General features: G+C 46.6%; 1 protein-coding gene across 4 annotated transcripts in view; it reads right to left on the bottom strand.

Annotated features, from left to right (window-relative positions):
• The window catches only part of CD99L2 (CD99 molecule like 2), a 109,223-nt gene extending 84,662 nt beyond the window's left edge, over positions 1-24,561 (bottom strand). For all 4 annotated transcript variants that reach the window (XM_037822365.1, XM_037822366.1, XM_037822367.1 and 1 more), the window contains exon 1: positions 24,432-24,561. In XM_037822365.1, the coding sequence (XP_037678293.1) occupies positions 24,432-24,498 (67 nt within the window). In that variant the 5' untranslated portion in view covers positions 24,499-24,561. The remainder of the gene's footprint in view (positions 1-24,431) is intronic.
• Between the last annotated feature and the right edge of the window lie 324 nt (positions 24,562-24,885).

Raw genomic sequence — 24,885 nt, 5'->3', positions numbered from 1 at the left:
TCATATTCTCTTCTTGGGAAGATAACAACCTAAGCAATACATCAAACCCCGAATCTCCAGGTTCTGTTTATGAAGCATGTTTTAATGCCTGATCACAACTGATGTCCTCCTCACATACCCCTGCCCACCCCAGGAAGTGCCGCCACCCCTCCCAGCTCCATCCAGCCCTAGAGCCCCTAACTGTCTGGAGAGAGCCTGCATTGCTCCAGGAGAGAAGAAAAGGCATCCAGCAATTACCTTTCTAAAGACGTAAGAAGCAGGACCATGCACACACACTCCTGAGGAGAGGCAGAAATGCAAGGAGTGATGGTACCACTCGCATCCATTGGGCACGCTGGGGCTGAGCATTCACGAGACCCAGTGAAACGAGCCCCACCCCTCACCTTCTGCCCTCCTTCTCATAGACAGTTTTTCCATTCGATCCTACACACAAAAAAGATCTTTAACATTTAAAAACATTCAAAATGTCAACAGTCCTGTTTCCTCTTAAATAAGTTATTCTTATACATGCAATGAGGTTTAGGCTGAAAGGTTAATATTCTTTTATCAGAAGGTGTGGTGGTCTGAGCTGTTATGCGTCCCAGAAGAGGTCATGTTCTTTTAATCCATTCCTGTGGGTGCAGACCTATTATGGGTGGGACCTTTTGGTTAGGTTATTTCAATTAAGATGTGACCCAGCCATTCAAGGTGGGTCTTAATCCTTCTACGGGAGTCCTTTATGAGAGGATAAACACATGCAGAAACTAAGAGATAAAATTCAGAGACACACACAGAAAAACACACAGAAGCTGAGAAAGGAAGCCACAGAGGGAGAAGCCAGAAGCTGGAAGCAACAAAACCAGGAAGAGAAGGACCAGCAGACGGCAGCCATGTGCCTTCCCATGTGACAGGTGACCCAGATGCTGGTGGCCTTTCTTCAGAGAAGGTATCCTCCTTTTGATGCCTTGAGCTGGACATTTTCACAGCCTAATTACTGTAAATTATAAGTTAATGGGTCATAAAAGCCAACCCATTTCAGGTATCTAGCATTTCTAACAGCTTTAGCAAACCAAAACAGAAGTGTTGGAGGAAAGAGAAATCATCATTTTAGTTATCTGCTGCTTTGAAAACAAACGCAGAAAAGAGAAGAAGACAAGAGAACAGCTGGTCCTTTTTCTCAGAGAACTTTAAGTCATGACTCTGCAGCAGAGATGATCCAGGTAAGTAAATATATGTCCTGACTTTCTGTTCAAGATGGTGGAGCAAGCATTCACCTGTCTTTTGAAAGCTCTGGGAAATATCAGCAAAGAAGCACACACGTGAGTACAGTCATAAAGGTGCTAAAACAGGAGGGGTGGGGAGGGGATCAGCAATCCAAGATTAAGATAAACTTTCAGAAGAACAAAGGTGGAGAAGATCACAATGACAGATAAATTAAAGTTGGAGGACAGGAACACCACCAAATGTTGGAGAAGATGTGCAGACAATGGAACTGTCATACACTCCTGGTGGCCATGTAAAACGGTACAACCACTTAGGAAAACTCGAGCAGTGTCCTAAAAAGTTAAAAATACACCTACCCTGTAAGTCAGCCATTCTATTCCTAGGTCTTCATCCAGGAGAAATGGAAACATATGGCCACAAAAAAGCTTTGTACACTAATGTTGAAAGAAACAGTATTCAATAGTCAAAAGGTGGAAACAACCCAAATGTCCATCAATAGGAGAATGGATAATAAATACACTGTGATATACCCATACCATGGAATACTTCTCAGCAATAAAAAGGAAGTCCTGAAACTTGCTACAGCATGGTTGAACCTTGAAGAGATGATGCTGCATGGAAGAAGCCAGGCACAAAAGAATACATACAGTATAATTCAACGGATATGAAATTCTAAAAGAAACCAAACTAACACGTGGCTTACAAATCAGATTGGTAGTTGCTTCAGGGGAAGGAGGGAGTGTTGAATATGTTAGGTCTTGATACGCATTCATCAAAACTGATTGAATGTAAAGATAGTATCTGAGCATTTTACCACATGTAAAGTATACTCAATAAAAACATACTTAAAGACTCTATTAGAGCTGCGGGAAGAAAAATTTTAAAACCACTGCTGAGGAACACAAAAGACTTGAACACATGAAAAGACATTCTGTGTTGTAGCTAGGAGGACTCTGTATCATCAAGATGTCAATTCTCCCTGGGTTAATTTCTAAGTATGACATATTCTCAATAAAAACAGTGTATTAAGTCTTCTAAGGCTGTGGAATCAAAATACCACAAAGCGAGTGGCTCAAAATAATAGAAATTTATTCTCTCACAGCTGTGGAGGCTAAAAGTCCAAAGTCAAGGTGTGGGCAGGGCTATGTTCTCTCCAAAGGCTCTAGGGGAGGAGCCTTTCTGGCCTCTTCCTACTGCTCCTTGTCTTGTACACAAATCACTCCGTCTTCACGTGGCCTTCTTCTTTGTGTCTCCAAATCTCTCTCTCCTTATAAGGACACCTGTCATCGGATTTAGGGCTCACCCTAATCCAGTATCATTCACATCTTAACTTGATTACATCTGCCAAGAACCTCTTTCCAAATAAGGTCACAGTCACAGGTACCGACATGAATTTTGAGGGACACTCTCCAACTCATACAAGGAGTAACAAAAAAAAAATGGGAAGGGGCCAAGCTCAGAAGCCACTGGCTGAGTAACTGTGATCCCCTGGCTCCCACTCAGCCCCCTTGCTGCAGAAAACCTGGACACCTCCCTTCAGAAGAAACTGAGCCAGCAGCTGAGCAGAAGCCCAGAAGCCCAAGCAGGCTAAAAAAGGCCCCCAGCATGCTCATCCATTCACCACCCACAGCTCCAGCCTGCAGCCTGCCCACCTCCACGCTACCCTGGCTGGGCTTCCATGGGGGAATTGTATGGCAAATAAGCCCACAAACTACCAGGGCATGTTCTGACACCAAGAAGTGCAAAGAAGTAAAGCCAAAGGGGCAACATGATGTGGTCGGGCCTGGAAGATAGCATTCTGGCCACTGGGTGGAGAAATGGTTGGGGAGAGCCCAGACAGGAAGTGGAGACACCAGGCAGGAACCAGCTGCAGCGGTCCAGGTGAGAGGCCATGGCAGTCTATGTTAGGGTGTGAGCAGTGGAGGTGGAGAAGTTGGGCTTCAGGAGAGTTTGGGAGGCAAATTTCACAGCTCCGGTCCCCATCCAGATCATCTTGCCCATACCCAGTTTAGATGCTGGGGCCTCTCTGGCAGGAAATGGCCTCTGGCCTCAAGGGGATATTTGAGCCAAGACTTGAAGTCAGTATGGACCAGGCCATCTTCCAAGTGCTTTATGTATTTTAAATCACTTACAACCTGGAACAACGCTGTGAGTGTTTAACATGTGCCAGACAACATAGCCCATCCCTCTCCTGCAGGGGTTCTCAACTGGGGTGTGATTAGGCACCTCCCAAGGAACATTTTTGATTGTCACAACTAGGGGGAGGGGTGCTCCTAGCATCTAGTGAGTCGAAGCCAGGGATGCTGCTCAAACATCCTACAATGCACAGGACAGCCCCCCACAGCAAAGAATGATCCCGACCCAAATGTCAACAGTGCCAAGGGGGAGAAACAGGGTTTCTCCAGTAAGCCAGCCCATCTCTACTGAGCCCTTATTGTGGGCCCAGCTGTGTGTGTCCTATTCCAGATGTCTGCCACATACTAACTGGAAGACTCCAGGTGGGGGCTTTCACCAGCCTCTGGTTCTCTATCTTTAAAATGAGTTGGGGGTGGAGCAGAACAACATGAGGTAATGCACAGGAAGCATTTGGCACATCCTAGGCAGCTGATGTGTGGGCACTGGGTTTATAACTGCTCTGATTAGATGCTGCTGATGATGCCCAGGCATGGGCGAGGCTATACTGAGAACGACTGCCCCCAGGAGACCCAGATGCTGTCTCCCAGCTTCCCTTCTGGTCCAATGCATTCCTCCTTCCAAACCACAGAAAGGGTACAAGTATCTACTAAGTACCAGGCATCGTGCCAGGCACTGGGGGGCACATGGACATGGTCCCTGCCTTCACAGAGCTTCTCTTCTACTGGGGAGGGGGCAGGCATTAACGACATAGTCACCTAACTGAATAAAGGCATAATTCCAAACTATGAATAGTGTTCTGAAAGAATGATCTTGTTTACCTTATGTAAGCTCTGTCTTCCCTGCTAGAATGGAAGCTCCATGAGGGCCAGAACCATACCTGTTTTGCTCACCACTGTATCTCTGAGACCTAAATCCCCAATACCATGGATGAAAGACAACTGAGTACCTCAGTGAAACAGAGCAATCAGAGAGGGCTCCCAAAAAAGGAGACATTTCAGCTATGATCTGAACAACAAGAGGGAGTCAGCCATGTCAAAAGTTGAGGGAAGAACGTCAATGCAGAGTGATGATGGTGGCTTGCACTGGGAGGGGGACTTCATGGGGTAGGCTGAACAATGTATCCCAAAAGGTACCATGTCCTCATCCCTGATACCTGTGAATGTGATCTTATTTGGAAAGAGGGTTTTTGCAGAAGAAATCAAGTTAAGATGAGGGCAAAATGAATTAGGAGGAGGCCCTAAATCCAGTGACTGGTGTCCTAATAAAGAAGAGAAGAGACATAGACACATACACCCAGGGGATACAGGAGGCAGAGATTGGAGTGATGTGGCTAAAAGCCAAGGGATGCTGGCAGCCACCAGAAGCTGGAAAAGGCAAGGAAGGATTATCTCCTAGAGTCTTTGGAGGGAGCATGGCCCTACCAGCACCTTGATTTCATTCCAGTGATATTATTTTGGACTTGCTGGCCTCCAAAACTGTGAGATAATAGATTTCTGTAGTTTTAACCCACCCAATTAGTGATAATTTGTTATGGCTGTGACATGAAACTCACACACTTGGTCCTAAGTTAGATGTGTCTTTCAGGTTGGTGGTAAAAACAACCTTATGGGGGAAAGTGTGACTTACTGAGATGGAGATGAAGAATCCAAGGCCTGATATTCTTAACAACCAGGCTATGTTGCCCTCTCGGTAAGTGGACACACCGAGTTTGAGCTGCCAGTTTGGATACATGCAGGATGAGTTATTGCCTTCTTCCTGCACCGTCAGTCTCATTCAGACATGTCCTGATATTTCCCATCTTCCCCAAACCCTCCAATGCCTCACACCCCCCTCCAGCTACATCTATCTTCATCCACAGACCAACCTCTGGACGAAAGGGCACCTGCTACCTCTCCTTCTTCCCAGTCACTCTTTGTCAACATTCTCCACCTGAACTCTTTACTATGAGTAAAGAAAACCTTTACTCATAGATGGCATTAGCTGACATCCATGCTCCAAAGTATTCAGAAAACTGTAAAAATCTTTATAAACAGAGGTTTTTATCAACTTTATAAAAATAAAACTGCATATCTACATGCAAAAGAATGAATGTAGACCTCCTACTTTACACCATTCACAAAAATTAACTGAAAATGGATCAAAGATCTAAACCTAAGAGCAAAAACTATAAAATACAGGATTGCATCATCATGACTTTGGAAAAGGCAACACTTTCTTAAATATGAAATCAAAAGCATAAGCGACCAAAGAAATAAAAAGATAAATTGGACTTTATAAAATTTAAAACTTTTGTGCTTCAAAGGACACTATCAAGAAGCTGAAAAGGCAACCCACGGAATGACAGAAAATAGTTGTAAATCATAGATCTGATAAGGAACTTGCTTCCAGAATATATAAAGACCTCTTACAACCTACATTTAAAAGACAAATAACCCAATTTAAAAATGGACAAAGAATCTGAATGGACATTTCTCCAAAGAAGATATTTGAATGGCCAATAAACACATGAAAAGATGCCAAATATTGTTAGCCATCAGGGAAATGCAAATCAAAACCATGATGAGATACCACTTCATATATACTAAAATGGCTAAAACCCAAAAGACCGACAGAATAACACATCTTGGCAAGGATGTGGAGAAAATGGAACCCTTGCACATTGCTGGTGGGAATGTAACATAATCCAGCTGCTATAGAAAATACTTTGACAGTTCCTTAAAAGGTTAAACATGGAGTTACTGTATTATCCAGCAATTTCACTTCTAGATTTATACCCAAGAGAAATGAAAACATAAGACCACACAAAAACTTGAGCATGAATGTTCATATCAGTATTATTCATAATAGCTAAAAAGTGAAACAACCCCAGCGACCATCATTGGATGAATGGATAAACAAAATGTGGTCTAGCCACACAAGGGAATATTATTCAGCCATGAAGAGGAATGAAGTTCTGACTATGCTACAACGTGGATGATTCTCGAAGATATGATGTTGAGTGAAATAAGTCAGACAGAAAAAGGCCATTTGTGTATGAAATGTCCAGCATAGGCAAATCCATAGAGACAGGAAGCAGATTAGTGGGTGCCAGGGGCTGGGAGAAGGGGGGAATGGCAGTGACTGCTAATGGGTACAGGGTTTCTTTTTGGAGTGATGAAAATGCCCTGGAACTAGATAGTGGTGATGGTTGCACAACCTTGTGAATATACTAAAAGTCATTGAGTTGTACACTTTTAGAGGGTGAATTTTATGGTATGTGAATTATATCTCAACTTTTTTAAAGTCATAAAATAAGAAAAATGCATTTCCAGATTCTATGTTCACAAGGAAGCCAGTGTAAAGGTGATTCTGGTCGGAGACTGCAGGGAACTGGGCTCGAGTCTAAAATCAGGGCTTGCCTGCATAATTGGAAGCAGGAGCAGGGACGAGAAGTATCCAAGCACCCAAGGTGTCTTCTAGAAGGATAGGGAGGTCAGATGTCCAGCTCACTATAAATACACCCGACCTCTAGCCAGGGCCTGAGCACGACTGCCCAAACATGAAAGAGGGTGTAGTTCCAGGGACACAAGAGAAGTGTTCCCAACCTGTAGCTTGTAATTCAAATTTCTGCAACTCCTACCCTATTTTCCATGATCTAAGGAGCTTTCATTCAAGGGAAATCCTTCAGTGAGTGTTTTTCATAGGATTGTGGAACCAGAAAGTTACCACAGAGTTCTTGGCCTCAATCCAGAGGCAGAGACAATTAAAGAAGTATGGCTATTCATGTTCTGCCTGGCAGGCTTTGGGGTGTGGGTGTCTGCTGAGCTAGGTGCTGAAAGGGGAGCAGACCTTCTCTGGGAGCAGAGGGAGAGGGCATCAGGGCACAGGGCACCTCCTGAGTCAGGCCTTTGAGGGACAGGAGCCCACCATTCTCAAAGAAAAGTGAGATGCTAGTGAGCAGGGGGAAATGAGGAGGGCCAGAGCAGTCTTTGCCAGGGAATGGCCAGAGGAGGAGAAGAAGAAGGCAGATGACAAGGGGGTGGGGGGTAGGCGGGGGGGGGAGTTCAAAGGGGCCGCAGAACAAGAGGGTGATGAGGATGGTCACATGTCTTCCCTTCCTTGAAAGACTTTTCCTAATCCCCATGACCTTCTCCTTCCGGTTTTTGTCCTCTCTCCCTCATCACCACTGCTTCTCAGTCTCTGTGGATCCTACTCTGTCCACCCCTTACATGTTGGTGTTCCCTAAATTTCTATCTTTCAGGTTTACCCACTCTCCTGGAGTGATCCTACCTGTTCCTGTGGTTTCAGTTCTTCTTGCTCCCCCATATCTCAATCCCCATGTTCACAGTGGCTCCCGAGCATTTAGCCTGAGATCTGTCTAAACGCTTCAGTGCTCACCGCCAACTGTTTCCTCCCATGACTGCCCTTTTCTGAGTTCATTATTTTGAATCATCTCTTGCTTGACTGTTTTATATTATTAAATATTTTTCCAGGAGGGTTCCCAAATAGCATGTAGCTCCTAAAGCCTTACTTTTTTTTAATGCTACAAATTTCCCTCTAAACACTACTTTCACTGCATCCCACCAATTTCACTGAGTTCTATTTCATTTCATTTGGTAGCTCTCTTTTCACCTCTTTTTGCACTGCCACAGGAAATGAATAAAGGCTTGATTGTTGCTTTCAGTTTGGCTTGTTGTCCTAATTGACCACCTCCACACCTTGTTGCTAGACAGCTCAGTTTTGTTTTATTTTAATTGCAAACACCTCCCCCATCTCATTTTTTTTTATTTGAGCAGTTGTGGGTTTACAGAAAAATCATGCAAATACTACAGAGTTCCCTATACCACCCTCACCACACCCACCTCCTTCCCACCTTCCCTCTACCCCCACCCCTGGCCCATAATCCCTGGCAGTCACCAATCTGTTCTCCATCTCTAAAATGATATGATTTCAAGAATATTATATAAATGGAACCATGCAGTATGTATCCTTTTGAGAAGCTTGTTTCACACAGCATAATGCATTTGTGATTCATCCAGGTTGTTGAATGTCAATAGTTTTTTCTTGTTTATTGCTGAGTTGTATTCTATGGTATGGAGGTACCACAGTTTGTTTATCAATTCACCCATCAAAGGACTTATGGACTGGATTCCAGCTTTATGGTGATTAGGAATAAAGCTGCTATGAACATTCGTGTACAGGAAGACTTATGTTTTTTCAGAGCGCCTTTGGGTTGCCTGTCTGTGAGTGCCAACTCAGATCATAAACTTTTCCCCTCAAAGCTAAGGAGATATATTGCCTCAGTGTCTTCTGATATCAAATGCTGTCATGAAGAAGGGTGACATGAACCAACTACTTTCTCCCTAGTAGATGGCTTGTCTCTTCTGCCCACCTTTTTTTTAAAAAATGTTCAACAAAGGGGATAAATTGCTCAGTAACCTAATGAAGAAAATAAGGAGAAAAGAACTGATGGACAATTTGGGAATGAGAGAGGAGAAATAACTATTAATACAAAGGAAATCAAAATAATTATAAGACAAAACTTCATACAGCTTTATGTTCATGAATGTGAAAACCTGAATGTATTCATTTGATGATCACTTTCTTTTACAAGTGCGTACTATGTGCCCTCCCCTGTTCTGTGCCCTGGGGATCCAACAGCAAACAAAACAGACAAAAATTTAAAACAACCTTGCCTGAGTCAAGCCTATATTCAAATGGATGAAATGGATGATATTCTAGAAATATGTAAATCTTCATAAATTAGTTACAAAGAAAAAGAAAACCTAAATAGAGCTAAAATCATGGGGGAAAATGGGAAAGTTGTTATGAACTACCACTCAACAGGACTCAACTAAGCTGAATCCACAGGAGGCTTATTTCCATCCTCAAAAGACAGATGATTCCTATACTATTCAAATTTCCCAGAGCAGATAAATGAAATGAAATCTGGAAAAGGAGCACAGAAAAAGTAAACTACAGACCAACCTCAGTTTGGAAAACGGCTATGAAAACCCTATATAAAATGTGAACAAACAGAATCCAATAGTGTATTCAAAAAGAATACATCCAAACCATGGGGGGCTCACCTAGAATCCAAATCCCAGGATCCTCAATAATGGGGGATCTATTAACATCAAATTCAGCATCTACTTCTGATTTTTAACAAAGCCAAATTCTGAGTATAATAGGAGTGAGGATTTATCCTGAACAAGATATAACCACGTATCACAAACAACAGTTACCAACAAGCAAGGAGGCCCATTAGTACCACTATTATTTACCATAGTTGTGGGAGTACCAGTCAATAGAATCAGATAAAAGAACCAGGTAAGGGATTACAAAGGACAAGAAAAAGAAATATTGGAAAAGTGGAGGCAAAGTCACCAATATTTCCAGACAATATGATCATATATCTGGAAATGCCAAGAGAATCAAGTGAAAAACTAGTAGAAATTAAAAAAAAAACATTGTTTGGTAAATTGGCTGGTAATAAAGGAAAATACAAAAAAATCAGCACTTTTCTCAGACACCCACAATCATCACTTTGAAAATTTAATGGGAAAAAAGCTCCCATTTACAAGAGGAATATATATATACAAAGTACTTGGGAACAAGTCTAACCAGAAATGTGGAGAACAAATGAAGAAAGTTATTGGGACAAAAAAGACTGAACTAAATAGAGATACCTTCTATTTGGATAGGAAAATTCAATACTGTAAAAAAAAAAAAAAAAAGACAGGTCTTCCGAAACCAACCTACCTGGTCAATGCAGTTCCTGTCAAAATCCCAATGGACATATTTTTTTTTTTTTAACTTGAGAAGTTGATTCTAAAGTGTACATGGAAAATAAGCATGGGGAAATAGGACATTTCAGAAAAAAATTTAAGGAAAGCCTGCCCTGTCAGATTTTTTAATGTCTACAATTAATCACAGCAACATCTAAATACATTTTTAAATTTCTCCCTGCTTATCTAAATGCATTTTTAAACAGACAATCTTGAGTCCAACGTAGACTCAAGGGCCCTTGCAGCCCACTGTTTGGACGTCACTGGTCTAGACACTTTCAGCCACCAGTAAGGAGGGAGCGTCACCCCTTTTCCTTCCAATCCCACTCCCAGAAGTCACTGGAGCCAATGGTTTGAGACCTGCTACTTCAATAACCAACTTAAAAAAATTTACCCTGGTGGCCTTAGTGAAACCTTCTCAACCCAAATCGATTGAGAAATCAAAGGAGATGAGGAAGAAGGGCAGGGAGTGAAGCTTTGAAGGAGGGACATGGGGTATTAGCTTAAGAGGGAGGCAGGGGAATGAGAGATGTTGCAGAATGAAGGAAAACCTGAGCATGTTTTTAGGCTGAGTGAAAAGAATTGGGGAAAGGGAGAAGGGTAACAGTTGAAAATATGGAAGGTGAGTGATAGATTTTATTAATAAGATCTCATTCTGGGGTGGTAAGGGGTGGGTGGTAAGGTCCAGGAGGTAAGAGCCATTACAACAGGAACAATATATCATAAAGTACCAGGGAATAAATCAATCTAAGAGGAAACGTGAAGGGCCCACACCCTTTTCACTAGATGGACTTTCACTCAATAACACATGATCCAACAAGCATGTGAAAAGATGCTCAACATCATTAGTCATCAGGGAAATGCCAATCAAAACCACAATGAAGTACCACTTACACCCACTTATAAGTGTTGGAAAGGATGTGGGGGAATTGGAACTGTCCTACATTGCTGGCGGAATGTAAAATGGGGCAGCCACTGTGGAAAACAGTCTTCCAGTTCATCAAAAAGCTAAACATGGAATCACCATATGACCCAGCAATTCCACTCCTAGGATTTTTCCCAGGAGAACTGAAAACAAGTGTTGAAACAAAAACCCGTACATGAATTGTTACTCATGCAGCATCATTCATGGTAGCCAAAAGTGGAAACAATTGAAATATCCATCAGCTGATGAAGGGAGGAACAAAATGTGGTCTATCCATACAACGGCATATTATTAGCTATCAAAAACAATGAAGTAGTGATATATGCTAAAACATGGGTAAACCCTGAAAACATTATGCTGAGTGAAAGAAGTCAGACACAAAAGGCTAAATATTGTGGGATTCTGTTTATTTGAAATGTCCAGATGAGGGAAATCCATCCAGGCAGAAAGTAAATAGGTGGTTGCCAGGGCCTGGGGGTGGGAGTGGGGGGGGGGGTAGAGTGCTCATGGGTGTGGGGTTTCTTTCTGGGGTAATGAAAATGTTCTAAAATTAGACAGTGGTGATGGTTGCCCAAGTCTGTGACTATACTAAAAACCATAAATTGTACACTTTAAATGGGTGAATTATACGGTGTGGGGAGAATTTGGGAACTGTTTTAACATATGGGAGGGGAAGGGAATTCCACCCGCTACACAAAGACTTGGGCAGCTTGAAGCCAAGTCCATTCGTGACGTGCTGCCTCTGTTTCCTCCTCTAGAGGGAGCATCAGGACCTGCCGAGAAACCCACCTTCACCATTCCCCACTCCCTGACTGTCACTCCATTCCTAAAGGTTGTCCTCTCCTGACTTCCAGCATATTCTCTCCCAGGTGGAGCTGGCTGGTGATGGCGGGACCCATGCATTCTCTCTCCACCTCAAGTCAGCATGGCCTATGCTGCTGCTATAGCCTAATTATTATCCAGATCCTGCCCTCAGCTCCTTCACCTCCTTCCTCAGCTCCAACACCCTTCATTCACCTCATTTCGCTGAAGTCAACTCTAACTCCACCCCCATGCTAGACAAGAAACTGCCTGCCTTGGAAATCTCACTCTCTGGCCTCAGCCCTATCTTCCCAATCCTTGCCTGCCCACCTGGTCCCCTGGACCTGCAGAGCTATCCCTTCTTGTTCTCCTCAGGCCTTACTCCTCTTCTGTCCCACCTGGCACAGTCCCAGCTCGGTCACCACAGAGACCCTAGCAGCACCAGCAATCCCTGTCACAATGCTCTGCCCTTCCCCCACATGGATCCCCAGCTTTAGGAGGAGACCCCACTCTCCAGCCCCACTAGCCTGTGAGCTCCTGGAAGCAGGACCAGGGCCTGAGTCATCTCCATTGGCCCAGCACCAAGCAGCACCCACTTAATGGTCCCTGGAGAGAACTGACTGTGCCGATCAACCCAGACACCGGCCTTGCTGCACTCCAGGTAGTGCCACGTTGCAGTAGCAGGTCCCACAACACTAGGCTGATTGGCATTGGCCCAGCTGCCAGCTCAGGGTTTGCAACTTGAGCCAGGCCCCTAGGGTGCCATGACAGTCTGCGCTTCCTTAATTGGCTCCCTTTGTCCCCTGGTGTTACTCCTTCCAATCTCGACTCCCTGCACTCTCAGCACAAGACTCAGGCCATGAGGCAGGACTGTTCCCCAAGCCCCCCTCATGCGCCCAGTGTGGACATGTGACAATACCAACATTAAGAGGTGATTTCAATTGAGCACTGACTGAGGTTCAGCTCTTCTCTCTCCAACCACTCCCAGCCACCCTCAAATATTTATGTACACGTATTAATTATTAAAACATAATTTATAACAGCAAAGACCTAGAGTCAAACTAAATATTCAGCCACTTGCCCTGAGGGCATTGGCCAATCTGGACACACTTTGACTTTGGTTTCGGCAGCCTTCAAAGGCTGGCAAAAGGGACAGAGGTCTAGGCCATGGTCATCAAAGTTGGGAAATCCAATAGAAGATTCTTCCTACATCAAGCTGGGAACCCAAAGGGCTACACTTTTGAGGTAGGAATAACTCAGAACACCTAGATATGCCAAATGACCACAATATGATAGGCTCAAGTCAACAGTGGTCCTCAAAACCTTAAACAGTGCCTGGATCCCTATCTGAGACTCTATGAAAGTTTCACTCACTAAGATTATTCGTCAGAAGCTTAAATCCTTCAGAGAACTCGTATGCCAGCTAAGTCCCAAAACCCAGAGGCAGGAGCCTCTTCAAGAACATCAACCAGATGTGTCCCCTTTGCTCATAAAGTTGACACCCCTTTTCAACATGAACAAGTTAGGGTGGTCACTGCCTAGACATCCCTGAAGATCGGGAAAGTGATTAAACTAGAGGAAGGGGCAGCAACAGACAAGATGGAATTTAACAAAGAATTATGCATACTGAATCTCTATATAATTTTCTTTTTTCTTAGTTGCTAAGGTATTAGAATAGCTGGAAGGAAAGGATTAAAATGGTGGCACTGTAACACATAGCATCCATTGAAATTTGTTCTATAGCTACTTGTTAAATTGTAATTTGAAATCTATACTTTTTTGTGTATATGCTATATTTCACAATAAGGAAATAACTGAAACTATGGTACTATAACTCATAACAACTTTGGAAATTTCCCATATATCTACTTGTTAAAGCATACTTTGAAAGATATTATCTTTTTGTATATATGTTATATTTCATAAGGAAATAATTGAAACTGTGGAATTGTAACCTATAATACTCTTTGAAATTTGCTAACTATTTGTTAAATTGCACTTGGAAAGCTATCACTTTTATGGATATATGTTATATTCTACAATAAAAAATATGATAAAAAAGAATAACTCAGAAGCAAACTTGCTACTCTCAAATTCAACCCCCAGGGGACTGCACGGAAGGCTGCCGGGGTGCTGCGCAAACAAGGAGAAAAGGTTAGGAACTTGTTTATGGTGGCCCCAGGCTAGCAATGCCCCAAGGCAGTCAGCGAAAGCAAACACGAATCTCCTCTGGAAGAATGTACTTTTATCCTTGCTTCAAAGAATCTCCCACATATATATTTCAAAGACAATGAACACTACACAGCCAAAAATAACCACACACACAAGAAAATAAAGCCTGGTGATTGAGAACCAGTAGAAAAAGAATAAACAGAAATTGAGCAAAAGAGTTGACCAGGCAATTCATAAAAGAAGAAATCTCATAGGATAATAAATATATGAAAAGATGCTCAACCCCATTAGTAATTGGAAAGATGCAAATTAAACCTTAGGCTACAATTATATACTCACCAGCAGGCTAAAATTAGAATAAAGTCTGACAATACCAGTGTTATGAGGTAAGGATGTGGCACAACAGCAACTTTCATGCATTGCTTTGGGAATATAAATGAGTACCACCACTTTGGAAGACAGCCTGGCATCATCTGGTGAAACTGAAGTTACAAACCCTGCATAACCCAGAAATTCCATTCCTAGGTATATCCCTAGAACAGCAATTTTGAAACTTTTTTTGTCTTAGGACTTCTTATATACTCAAAGATTATTGAGGACCCCAAAGTGCTTTTGTTTAAGTGGGTTATGATGTCCCTCAACATTTACTGTATTTGAAGTTAAAATTGAGAAATTTTTAAAACACCAGAAGACCTACATTCCATTAGTCGTCAGAGGAATGAAATAGTTTTGACCTGGTAAAAAGGTCCCAGGGATCCCCTAACAGTCCCTGGACCACAGTTTGAGAACCACTACCACAGACAAAGCTGTGCACACGTGCATAGGAATACTCATGGCAGCACAGCTCAAAGTGGCTCAAAACTGGAGACTACCCAAGTGACCATCAATGGAAGAACAGATAAAATAACTGGTGGTGTACTCAAACAGCAGAACAATACGTAGCGATGACATAACAACAGATCATCAACAATATTGGGTGAAAGAGACAAAACACAAAAGATCCCATACAGTGTGATTCCATTTCTACAAGGTTAAAAGACAAGCAAAACAAAAATGTATTATTTAGGGCTGCAGATATAGGTGGTAAAACTATAAAGGAAAGCAAGAAAATGTCTATCATGAAGGTCAGGGTGGCGGCTGCCTCTGGGGTCAGGAAGGGAGCTGGGATCAGCAGTCTACTCAGGTGTTGGCAACATCCTCTTTCTTGACCTACTTGGGGGTGACACCAGTTTTCACTTTATACTTCTTCATTAAACTGTGCCTATAGGCCTTCTACACTTTATTATAAATGTTATATTTCACAATAAAGGGGAAAAGCTGAAGACACAGTTTGATACCTGTGATGGTTAGGTTCATGTGTCAACTTGGCCAGGTGATGGTGCCCAGGTGTCTGGTCAAGCAAGCACTGGCCTAACCGTTACTGCAAGGACAGTTAATAAACCAGAAGGCTGGTTTATTAAATTATCAGTCAGTTGGCTGCAGCTGTGACTGATTACATCAATGAAGGATGTGTCTTCTGCAATGAGAGAATTCAATCAGTTGGATTTAACCCAATCAGTTGAAGACTTTTAAGCAAAACAGATAGAGGACCTTCACTTCTTCAGCCAGCCTGCCTCTCCTGAGGAGTTCGTCAAACACCTTCATCAGGGTTGCCTGTTCTCTGTCTGCCCTACAGAATTTGGACTTGTGCATCCTGCCCTATGGAATTTGGACTCATGCATCCCCACAGTTGCGTGAGACACTTTTATAAAATCTTATTTACAGGTATCTCTTGTTGGTTCTGTTTCCCTAGAGAACCCTAACTAATACAATACCAATAATGTGATACATATATTTCTGCATAGAAAAAAATTAAGGAAATACTGTATATCAACATGCTAACAGTGGTTATCCCTGGGTTATGGGGTCTGTGTTTTCTGTACACTTTTCTGCATTTTCCAAGATTACTAAAAAAAAACCACATATTACTCTTGTAATCAATCATAGAACATATCCAAGAAGACAAGGTCACCACCAGCCCCCAAAATGGAAAAGAATAAGGATCAACACAAAAGGGATGGGACCAGCCATCTGTGGAAAGCGACACAGAGAATAACCGCCTATGGTGAACATGCCTGATCTGACTACGATGAGCTCAGATCCCACCCAGAGTCGGCCCCAGCTGACACCCATCCACCAAGCTTGGCTGTGATCTGATTTACTCCAACATGCCTATCCTGAGGCAATGTGATGATGACAGAAAATTTTGGTGACTCATGAGAAACTCTGAAAACAGACAGAGGAATTACAAAGAAAATGTTGGTCTCTGCAGCAATGGCTCTCAATGGGGTGATCCTGCCCCCAGGGACATCTGGCAGTGCCTGGCGGTCAAGTGGGGTGGGGGGAGGGGTGCTCCTGGCATCCAGTAGACAGAGGCCCAGCGCACAGGGCAGGTCCCACGACCAAGAATTACCCAGTTGGCTCCAAATGTCGACAGTGCCAGGGTTGAGAAAACCTGCTTTACAGCCTCCCGCCAGGAAAGAAGCTGCTCAACCCTCGAGGACTGTTCTTTGAGTGGAAAGAATCCCCACCTTCATGGGGTTCTACAGCCCCTAGAGACCCCCTCTCTGTAAGTTCCTCCAAGGCAGCCAGATGCCAGGCAATGTGCTCTCAGAGGGGGCCGTCCCCCATGCCGAAAGTCTGTGCAAACGAGGCTAGCTCTAGCTAACAGGGTATCACAAATGAACCAGAGAAGTCAGGTAGGTGGTAATAGCAACTGGAAGAACCGGAGAAGGTTCCAGAGGTGGTAGCATTTGAGCTTGGCCTTGAAACCTGAGTGGGCTTTTATGGCAGTTTTTAAATTTGACTACAAATTTTTTTGACACTGCCCCATTGAGAGGTGTTCTCACCCCTCAAACATGGACTGGCCCCAGGAACTCAGAGCCTATAGAAGGCAGTGAAAGTGCAGCTGAGTGACCTCCAAGGCTGTCATAAAAGGTCATGCTTAGGGCCCTGGGTGGCCATGTCAGAAGTTCAAATATGGCTGCCACGCTGTAAGGTAGCCATGTGTAGGCGCTCCAGCTGACAGTCCCAGCTGAGCCCATCGTTGGCAACATGTGAGTGACAAAGGCTCCAGATGACTCCAGTCCCCAGCCATCTGAGTCTTCCCGGCTGAGGCCCTAGACATCGTGGAGCAGAGATGAGCCTTGGCGGCTGGGTTTGAACTTCTTAGCCCTGGCCCAGCAACCCCTCAATCATTCATTCGCAGAGAGCAAGTGAGCACTGGGCCTTCTAGCTGCCACGTCCCCCACCCCCAGCTCAGATCCACCCTCCGTGCCCTAGGCAGCTGACAAGTACAGGCTCCATCAGTGGGTTCTTGCCCTCTGGCTTCCAGTTGGGTTTAGCTCATAGGTTCCCTTAGTGTCTCAGTGATTTTTACACAGTGCTCCATTTATTAGTTAGAAGACCCAAGCAACCTAATAACAGGATTTGCACGGTGTATTAGTTAGGGTTCTCCTTGGAAACAGAATCAATGAGAGATGTCTCTTATTATCAAATTGTAAAAGTGACTCACGCAACTGCGGGCGAGTCCAAATTCTGCAGAGCCGTCAACAAGCTGTCAACTCCAAGGAAGACGTCCGACGAACTCCTCGGGAAACGAACCGACAACTTTGACGAACTCCTCAGGAAACGAACTGGCAACTTCGACGAGCTCCCCAGGAAAAGCTTCACTGAGCAGCCGAAGAAGAAGTGAAGGTTCCCTAACCGTCCGGCTTATAAGCCTCCAACTGATCACCCGGACCAAATCCAGCCAATTGCATTCTCTCACTGTGGAAGCACGCCCCTTGATGAGTCATCAGTCAGCTGCAGGCAATTGACTGATGATCCGACAAACCAACCAGCCTCAAATAGCCTCACAGGAATCGTCAGGCCAGTGCCCGCTTGACCAGACAGCTAGGCCGCCTAGCCAAGTTGACACATGAACCCAACCATCACACACGGTGTCTGACAGGTATTGCTGCATTTTCCTCAAAGATTTTAAATAGCCCGTGGCATCACCATGAGCTCACTGCCGCCGTGCGTTTGCAGCACCCAGAACACCTGGGTGCACAGTTTGGGACCCATCGGTTTAGCCATCGGGAGGCAGACACCAAAGGCTCCCTCTCTCCAGGCTGTCAGAGGTTGGCTGTGTCCCTGCGCAGGTGGCCCACCCCTCTCCAACAGGACCCCTCACTCCCTTTGCCCCTTGAGTGCCAAGGGTGGGAAACACTCCTGATGCTGCTCGCCAAAACGAACTTCACCACCCCTTGTTGCTTTGTCTTGTAAAGAGGCCCTTGATTGGACTTTCTTTAATTACTGTGTTTGAGCACACCATCACGACTGTGCCAGGTATTGTTCTAAAGGCTGATGCTAAAGTGGACACCAACCAAGTCCCCATGCTCAAGAAGCACAGAGTCTAGCAGCAGAGACAGGCAGTAAGTACACACAGGTGGACACATCGTATCAGCGGGTACCTGCTTTAAAGTAAATGGAAGCAGGCTGGGGATAGAAGGGGATTTGGGGAGACCCTTTTAAAGAGGGTAGTCAGGGAAGAGGTGAGGCAGAGAACTAGGTACCTATCTGGGGGAGGAGCTTCAAGTCAGAGGGGGCAGCAAACGCGAAGGTGCCCAGCAGGGAGGCCCGGGTGGCTGGAGCAGAGCGAGGGTGCAGGGAGGCTGCCATAAGAGTGGGACTGAAGTCATCGGAGGGTTCCAAGCAGAGGAGGGAAGGGATGTGATCTAGGTTTTGCAGATGCCTCTGGCTGCTGTGTGGACACCAGGCTATAGGGAGCAGGAGAGGACACTGAGTTGCCTGTTGGGAGGTCACTGCCAGAGGTCCAAGGGCGAGGGGACAGTGGCCGAGCCAAGGGAGGTAGAAGGGATGGGGTGGCAAAAGGTTAGAAGCTGGATGATTCTCGGGGTGGTCCTGGCAGTCATGGGGGACAGAGGCGTGGGGGAGTGGCCAGAGCCCAAAAAGGAGGCGTGGCCAGGGCTTGGCGGGGAGAAATCTGGAGAGGGAGCAGAGGCTCAGGTTTGCTCAGGGTCCCTCCGAGATGCCTAGTAGCAGGGGTAACATCCAGTTGTGCAGGGTATTAGTCCTTTGGCAGCCGGGTTACTGGGAGGCCCAAGGGTCCTGAGGGAGGGGCTGGGATTCAGCTGTCAAGGGGTGCTAGCAGGGGGCAGCAGCCCACACATGGGGCTGGGGAGCAGGCAGCTGAATCTCAGTCCAGAAGCACTGCCACCAACCCTAAGGTCTAAGGTCGGAGGTGGGTATGACCTCCCAGGGCCTGGGGTAGGGGGTGGGGAGGTGGAGGTAGGGGCAGCGCTTCTAGGAGGAGGGTGTGCTCAACACTGTCAAACAGCCCTGGGATTTAGCCCCACAAGTCACTGCTGACCTTCACCTGGGAGCAGTTTCAGGGCAGAAGTGGGAAGCAGAGCAGTGCAAGGACAGAAACGGGAGCCCCAGCGGTTAAAGGATTAAGACATGGTCTGGGTGTGTTTCTCTTTTGGACTCTTGCATGGTTTTGAGCAGACGTGACAAAGCCCAATGAATGAAAAAGTCCAAAGGGAATACTACGAGCCCGGAGCAGAGGGGCTCCTGGGTCAGTTCTTCCTTGTGAGCCAATTTGGGGTCTCTGAGCCCTGCTCGCTAATTCAACTGGCACTTTGATCCTGGCCAAGTAAAGGCTTGGGTTAACACCAGCCGCTGAATTCTTTTCGGCACCTTGACATTGCCCAGCTTATTTGCATTAGCGACTCACTGGCCTGTCCTCCAACAACTCTGAGAGGCGACAAAGCAGAGATCACAGCCCCTGGGTGCAGACGAGGCACCTGCTGCCAGCAAATAGAAAAAGGACAAAATGAACCCGGGCCGAGCGGGGCACTATTTTGGTGGTAATGAATTCTGCACTGCAGCAGCACTTCCTGCAGAGGGTACCACCTCGGATTTGGAAAAGAATCCCGAACGGAAGCCAAGGGTGGTGGAGCCTCTCCTTTAAACAGCTATTCCCTGAGCAGGGGCCTCCGACCAGTGGGGTTCAATGACAGCAGCAGTTTGCAAAGTTTGTTTACAGCTGCGGAACCTTCTGACAGCTTAGGAGACGCACAACACAGAGCCCCACATCGGTTGGGGTGGGGGTCTAGGCCCACCCATGCCTGCTCTGATCCCGCCCCCCCCACCATAATTAACTGAAGCCAGGATGGGGGGGGGTGGAGGCTGTGAACCCTGCCCCGACTGCCCTGGGGTGCGACGGAAAAGGCCTCCCGAGACCCAGCAAGGACCTCGCCCTCTAAAATGCTCACGGCGGCGCCAAGAACCTCACTGCTACCCAGTTTTCTGCGCATTTCTTTTTAAATCCTGAACTTTGAGTATGTTGGAGATTGATTTTAAATGGTGACATTGGAACAATGTACAGAAACATCACAAACCGGTTTTTTCGAAGAACGAAGAGGACGCTAAAATCTAACCCTTAGCTTCTGTCGTATTTTTTCTACTGCTGCTGTTACAAATTACCACAGATTTAGCAGCTTAAAACAATGCAAATAGGGACATCTTGGGGGGTCATTATTCTGCCTACCCAGCTTCCCACCCTCTACCAGGGAACACCTACCTGCCCGGTTCCTAATATATGTTTAGGATGCCTTTAAGCATTTAAATGCAAAGCAGGATCTGCCAGTTATTGAACATCCAGGTTGGCAGCAGAGGGACAGCAGGCTAAGAAGGTGCAAAGAGGAGGAAGGCACAGCTGCAGGAAAAACAAACACCAGGCGGGGGGTGGGGGTGGGGGGATGACAAAAACCAGAGCAGAAAAGTCAGCCCATCTGGAAGTTCTCTTCCCTGAAAGCAGGAGAACGGAAAGCAGCCACCTGCCCCATCCTTGCCCTAACCCCAGCAGTCAAAACGGGCTTCTCCACCATCATCTCCACTGGAGGTCACGTCAGGCCCTTCCACCGCCCGCTCATGCCAGCTCCTGTGTGGTGCCTCTTGTGTGGTTTCTGTGGCTTTTAAACAAACCAAACCTGTTTTAGTTACCTGGTTGTCAAGGCGATGGAGAGGGAGAGGGGCGTGACCTGTGACAGGAAGGAAGGGGCCAAAAGCCAATCAAAGCAGGTGAGACTGGAAGGCAAACAGTCCCCAGACCCTCCGTCCGTCCAAGTGTGATGAGTGGTGCTCAGTGTCCCCTCTCCCCAGGATGCCACCTGTCTCTGTACAGTCAGCCCTGTCCCTTTCCAGAAGAAGGGTTCAGCAGCTCTGGGCCAACCCTGCAGGTGTCCCGGTGGCCCCCAGGGCACCCCCAAGGCTTCTGCCCAATCCTAGCAGGCCAGAACTTGGAGCAGCTCACTGCTCGGATCTCACCCCCTCCCGACCAAACCCAAGGCCCCTGAAAACCACCCTCCAACCCCAAGGCCACACAGGCTGCCACCTCCCACATCTGTTCAGCTTGGCCTGCTGAGTGTGTGCTTTTTATTGAGACATAATTCAAATGTCACAACTCACCCTTTCAAGGTATACAATTCAGTAGTTTTTAGTGTATTTGCAGGGTTGTGCAACCATCCCCCCATCTAGTTCCAGAACATATTCATCACTCCAAAAAGAAACCCCGTACCCATCAGCAGTCACTGCCATTCCTCCCTCCCCCAGGCCCTGGCAACCCACAGATGTACTTTTTGTCTCCATGGATTCACCTGTGGTGGACATTTCATAGAAATGCAATCACACAATATGTGGCCTTTGCAGTCTGGCTTCTTTCATGGAGCATGTTGTCAAGATTTGCAAGGTGGTTTTTCATTTATTCATTTTTTAATGTGCCCTGGGGGGTCTTGGGTAATTTGAATACTGATAAAGCAACACTAAAACAGCTTAGAGTGCCAGGCGCCGTGCTAAGTGCTTTCCACATTTGTACCCGGCTAATCCTAATAACATCCCCATGAGGTGGCAGTGACGTTGTCCCCATTTTACAGATGAGGAAACTGAGGGCATAGGTTAAGTGGCTTGCCCAAGGTCCCAGGAATGCTTCAACTGTAGGCTGGATTACCTCTCTTTAAGGGAGCAGGCACTTGTTGGTTTGCCAACACGCTCGTGTCACTCATACTTGGCTCACTTCTCACATTCCTACTATCTGCCAGATCCAGAACGTAGGCATCTGTGTTCAGGACCCCTGATTTGGCTATTTGAATAAACCTCAGCTCAAATCCAGGCTAATTTACCAAACCTCTCTGGGCCACACCTATTCCATCTGAGGTATGGATGGCTTACCACTCAGTTACTTTTCAAGGTTGTGCCAAACGGTCATCATGGACATCAGGGTTGCGAAGATGGGCAAATGTGTGTGAAGCACAGAGGGCCTGGTGCATCGAAGGCTTTCTGGAAACGGAGTCCTCGTTATTACTCCCACTGGCACCACTGCTCAAAGAACAGCTGCCCATTTTTGTAGGCACACACAGATGGCATACCTGTCTTCTGAGGATTTTCCAGAACTAGTAAAATAGACAGGGGACTAAAAACCCATCCGTAACTAGAACAAGAATGCCCTCTGAACTCTTGGGAACCTGAAGTCTGTCTCTCCTTGCCCGAGTCTGGAGGGATTTCACAAAAGTGCATCAAAGTGCTTCTGTGTACCAAGGACCGGGACCGGAAATCAAATGACCCGACAGATCCTGAAAACTGGCTCCCTAACTTGAAACAAAAGCTCCCTCAGGTTCAGCTTTCTTCATTAAAACAAACAAACAAAAATAAAGATCGACTGGCAGCAGTCTTATCTGAGGCAAATCCTGGCTCTGCCTCCCGCGGATATGTGACTCCAGGCCCCTCATCTGGAACACAGGGATAATCCCTGATCAGTGTTATTGTCGGGGGAATTAGCAACCATACTTGAGAAGTGCCTGGCACACAGCAAGGTTCAGAGAAACTCACTTTGCTAAGGCCACTGAGCCAGAAAGCGGGGCAGCCTCCAGGTTCAAGGCCTTTTGCCTAGTGTTGAAAAGCAGGGATTCAGGTCAGATAAGCATGGGCTTCACTCCTAGCTGTAGCACTTAATCGCTGTGTAACCTTAGGCAATTATTTCACCTCTCTGTGTCTCTGTGCCCCGTTTCCTCATCTGGAGAATGGGTGCACTGGTTCTCAGTTTCCTCTACCATCTCCTAAATCAACAGTGAAAATCTGAGACCTGATCATTTGTATTTCATAAGGGAGACATAAAAAGGAAAATTCAATGACTCTTTATCCCCTTAACTTGCTTTATTTTTCATCACAGCATTGACAGCATATTATATATATTTGTTGTTTGTGCTTTTCTCTCTCTACTAGGATGTCAGCTCCATGAGGACAGGGTCTGAGTTTTGTTCACTGCTGCATCATCAGGGCCTGGGACAGAACCTGGCCTATTTGTAGTATGTTGAATGGCTCTTCTTGTTTCAACTCCATGAGGGTTGGTCACATGAAAAACATTTCTGCATCTTTTGCAAAATTGCCCATTGTTTTCTGGTGGGCCTGATGTGTGACATAAATCTTACTAGAACTAGGGACTAGGACAGCTAAGCTCCTGTTTTTCTCTAGCTGAGTTTACCTGCATAGCCAGGAAGTTCAGACCACAATTTTGTGCTCAATTGCGGTGTTTTCCTTAAACCCTTTTTCTGACGTGTAGATGGGATATAAATCAATATGAGAAGATTCTGTTGGTACACGTTTGAGACTATTTTTAACCGCAGATGGCATTTATTCTAAGAAAATGCTTCTCGAACCTGGAAGAGCCCGCGAATTACCCGGGGATCTTGTTAAAAGGCAAAATCAGACTCAGCAGTCTGGGGCGGGGCCTGAGATGCTGCATTTCCAACCAGGACCCCGGGGCGTCTGGTCCCTGGACCACACTCGGGTTTAAGAAACTTGCTCCCTTGATTCAGAGGAATTCTCTCTCCCCTCCTCCTTGGCAAAATATACCCAATGGCTCGAAAAAAATCGAGCAGGCACCAGAAGCACCCGCACATCGACCCCCTCCAACCCCGCCCCGCGCCCGCCGCCATCCTCAAGGTGCTTCGGCTGCAGGTGGCCTCGCGGTAAATTTTGAGGACCCCTGCTCTAGGGAATGCGTGGTCTCTTCAAGGTTTCCCAAACGCACCCTCTCCTGTGTCGACACCTGCTTGGTGAGGACTTTAGGGGAGGGGGACAAAACCATTCTGCTGTTTCTAGCTCAGTAATGAGTGAGGGCCCGGTCCGTCCTCTCCGGCCACAGCGGCCAGCGGCGGGGTCAGTCCCGGGGGGCTCGAGGCTGGGACCCCCGCCCAGCCCGCCCCACACGCCCCCACACGCCCCGCCCGCTGTCTCCGCTGCAGGCCGCTCATGCGCAGAGCGACCCCCAGGCCGCCCCGAGGGCCCTCTGGGCGTGGTCCCCGCGCGCCCTCCTCTCGCCTTACCTCTCTGGACCAGGGCGGCCAAGGAGAAAGCCAGACAGACGAGGGACGCGGAGCGCCAGGCCACCATGGCGGGGAACGGGCAGAGGGGCCCTGGGCGAGTACCGTCAGCTGGGGAGCGCCCGCGGGGAGGAGCCGGGGAGGCGCGGGGGGAGGAGCGCTGTCGCCACCGCAGGGCGCGGCCTCGAGCGGGCGGGGCAGGGGCACCCCGCCTGCGGCGGTCGGGGTGGGGTCGGGCGCTTGGCCGCGTGGCCCGCGGACTCCTCGTCTAGACTGCGGACCCCGCTGGCCTTGGAGCTGCCCGGGTGAAAGGCCGACCCTCTGGCGCCCCTCCGCCGCGGCGCCGCTGCCGAGCCTGCTTTTCCCGAGCCCGGTCCAGGGAAGCCGAGGGAAGACTGCAGCCAGGGCCGCGGACACGCAGAGGGGCGCCCGGGAGGGCGAGGGCTGGGGGCGGCGG

The sequence above is a fragment of the Choloepus didactylus genome, chromosome X, assembly GCF_015220235.1.
Source record: "Choloepus didactylus isolate mChoDid1 chromosome X, mChoDid1.pri, whole genome shotgun sequence".
In the NCBI taxonomy this organism is placed as follows: Eukaryota; Metazoa; Chordata; class Mammalia; order Pilosa; family Megalonychidae; genus Choloepus; species Choloepus didactylus.
Note: the sequence above shows the minus strand (reverse complement) of the source record. Positions and strands in the feature narration are given on the sequence as shown.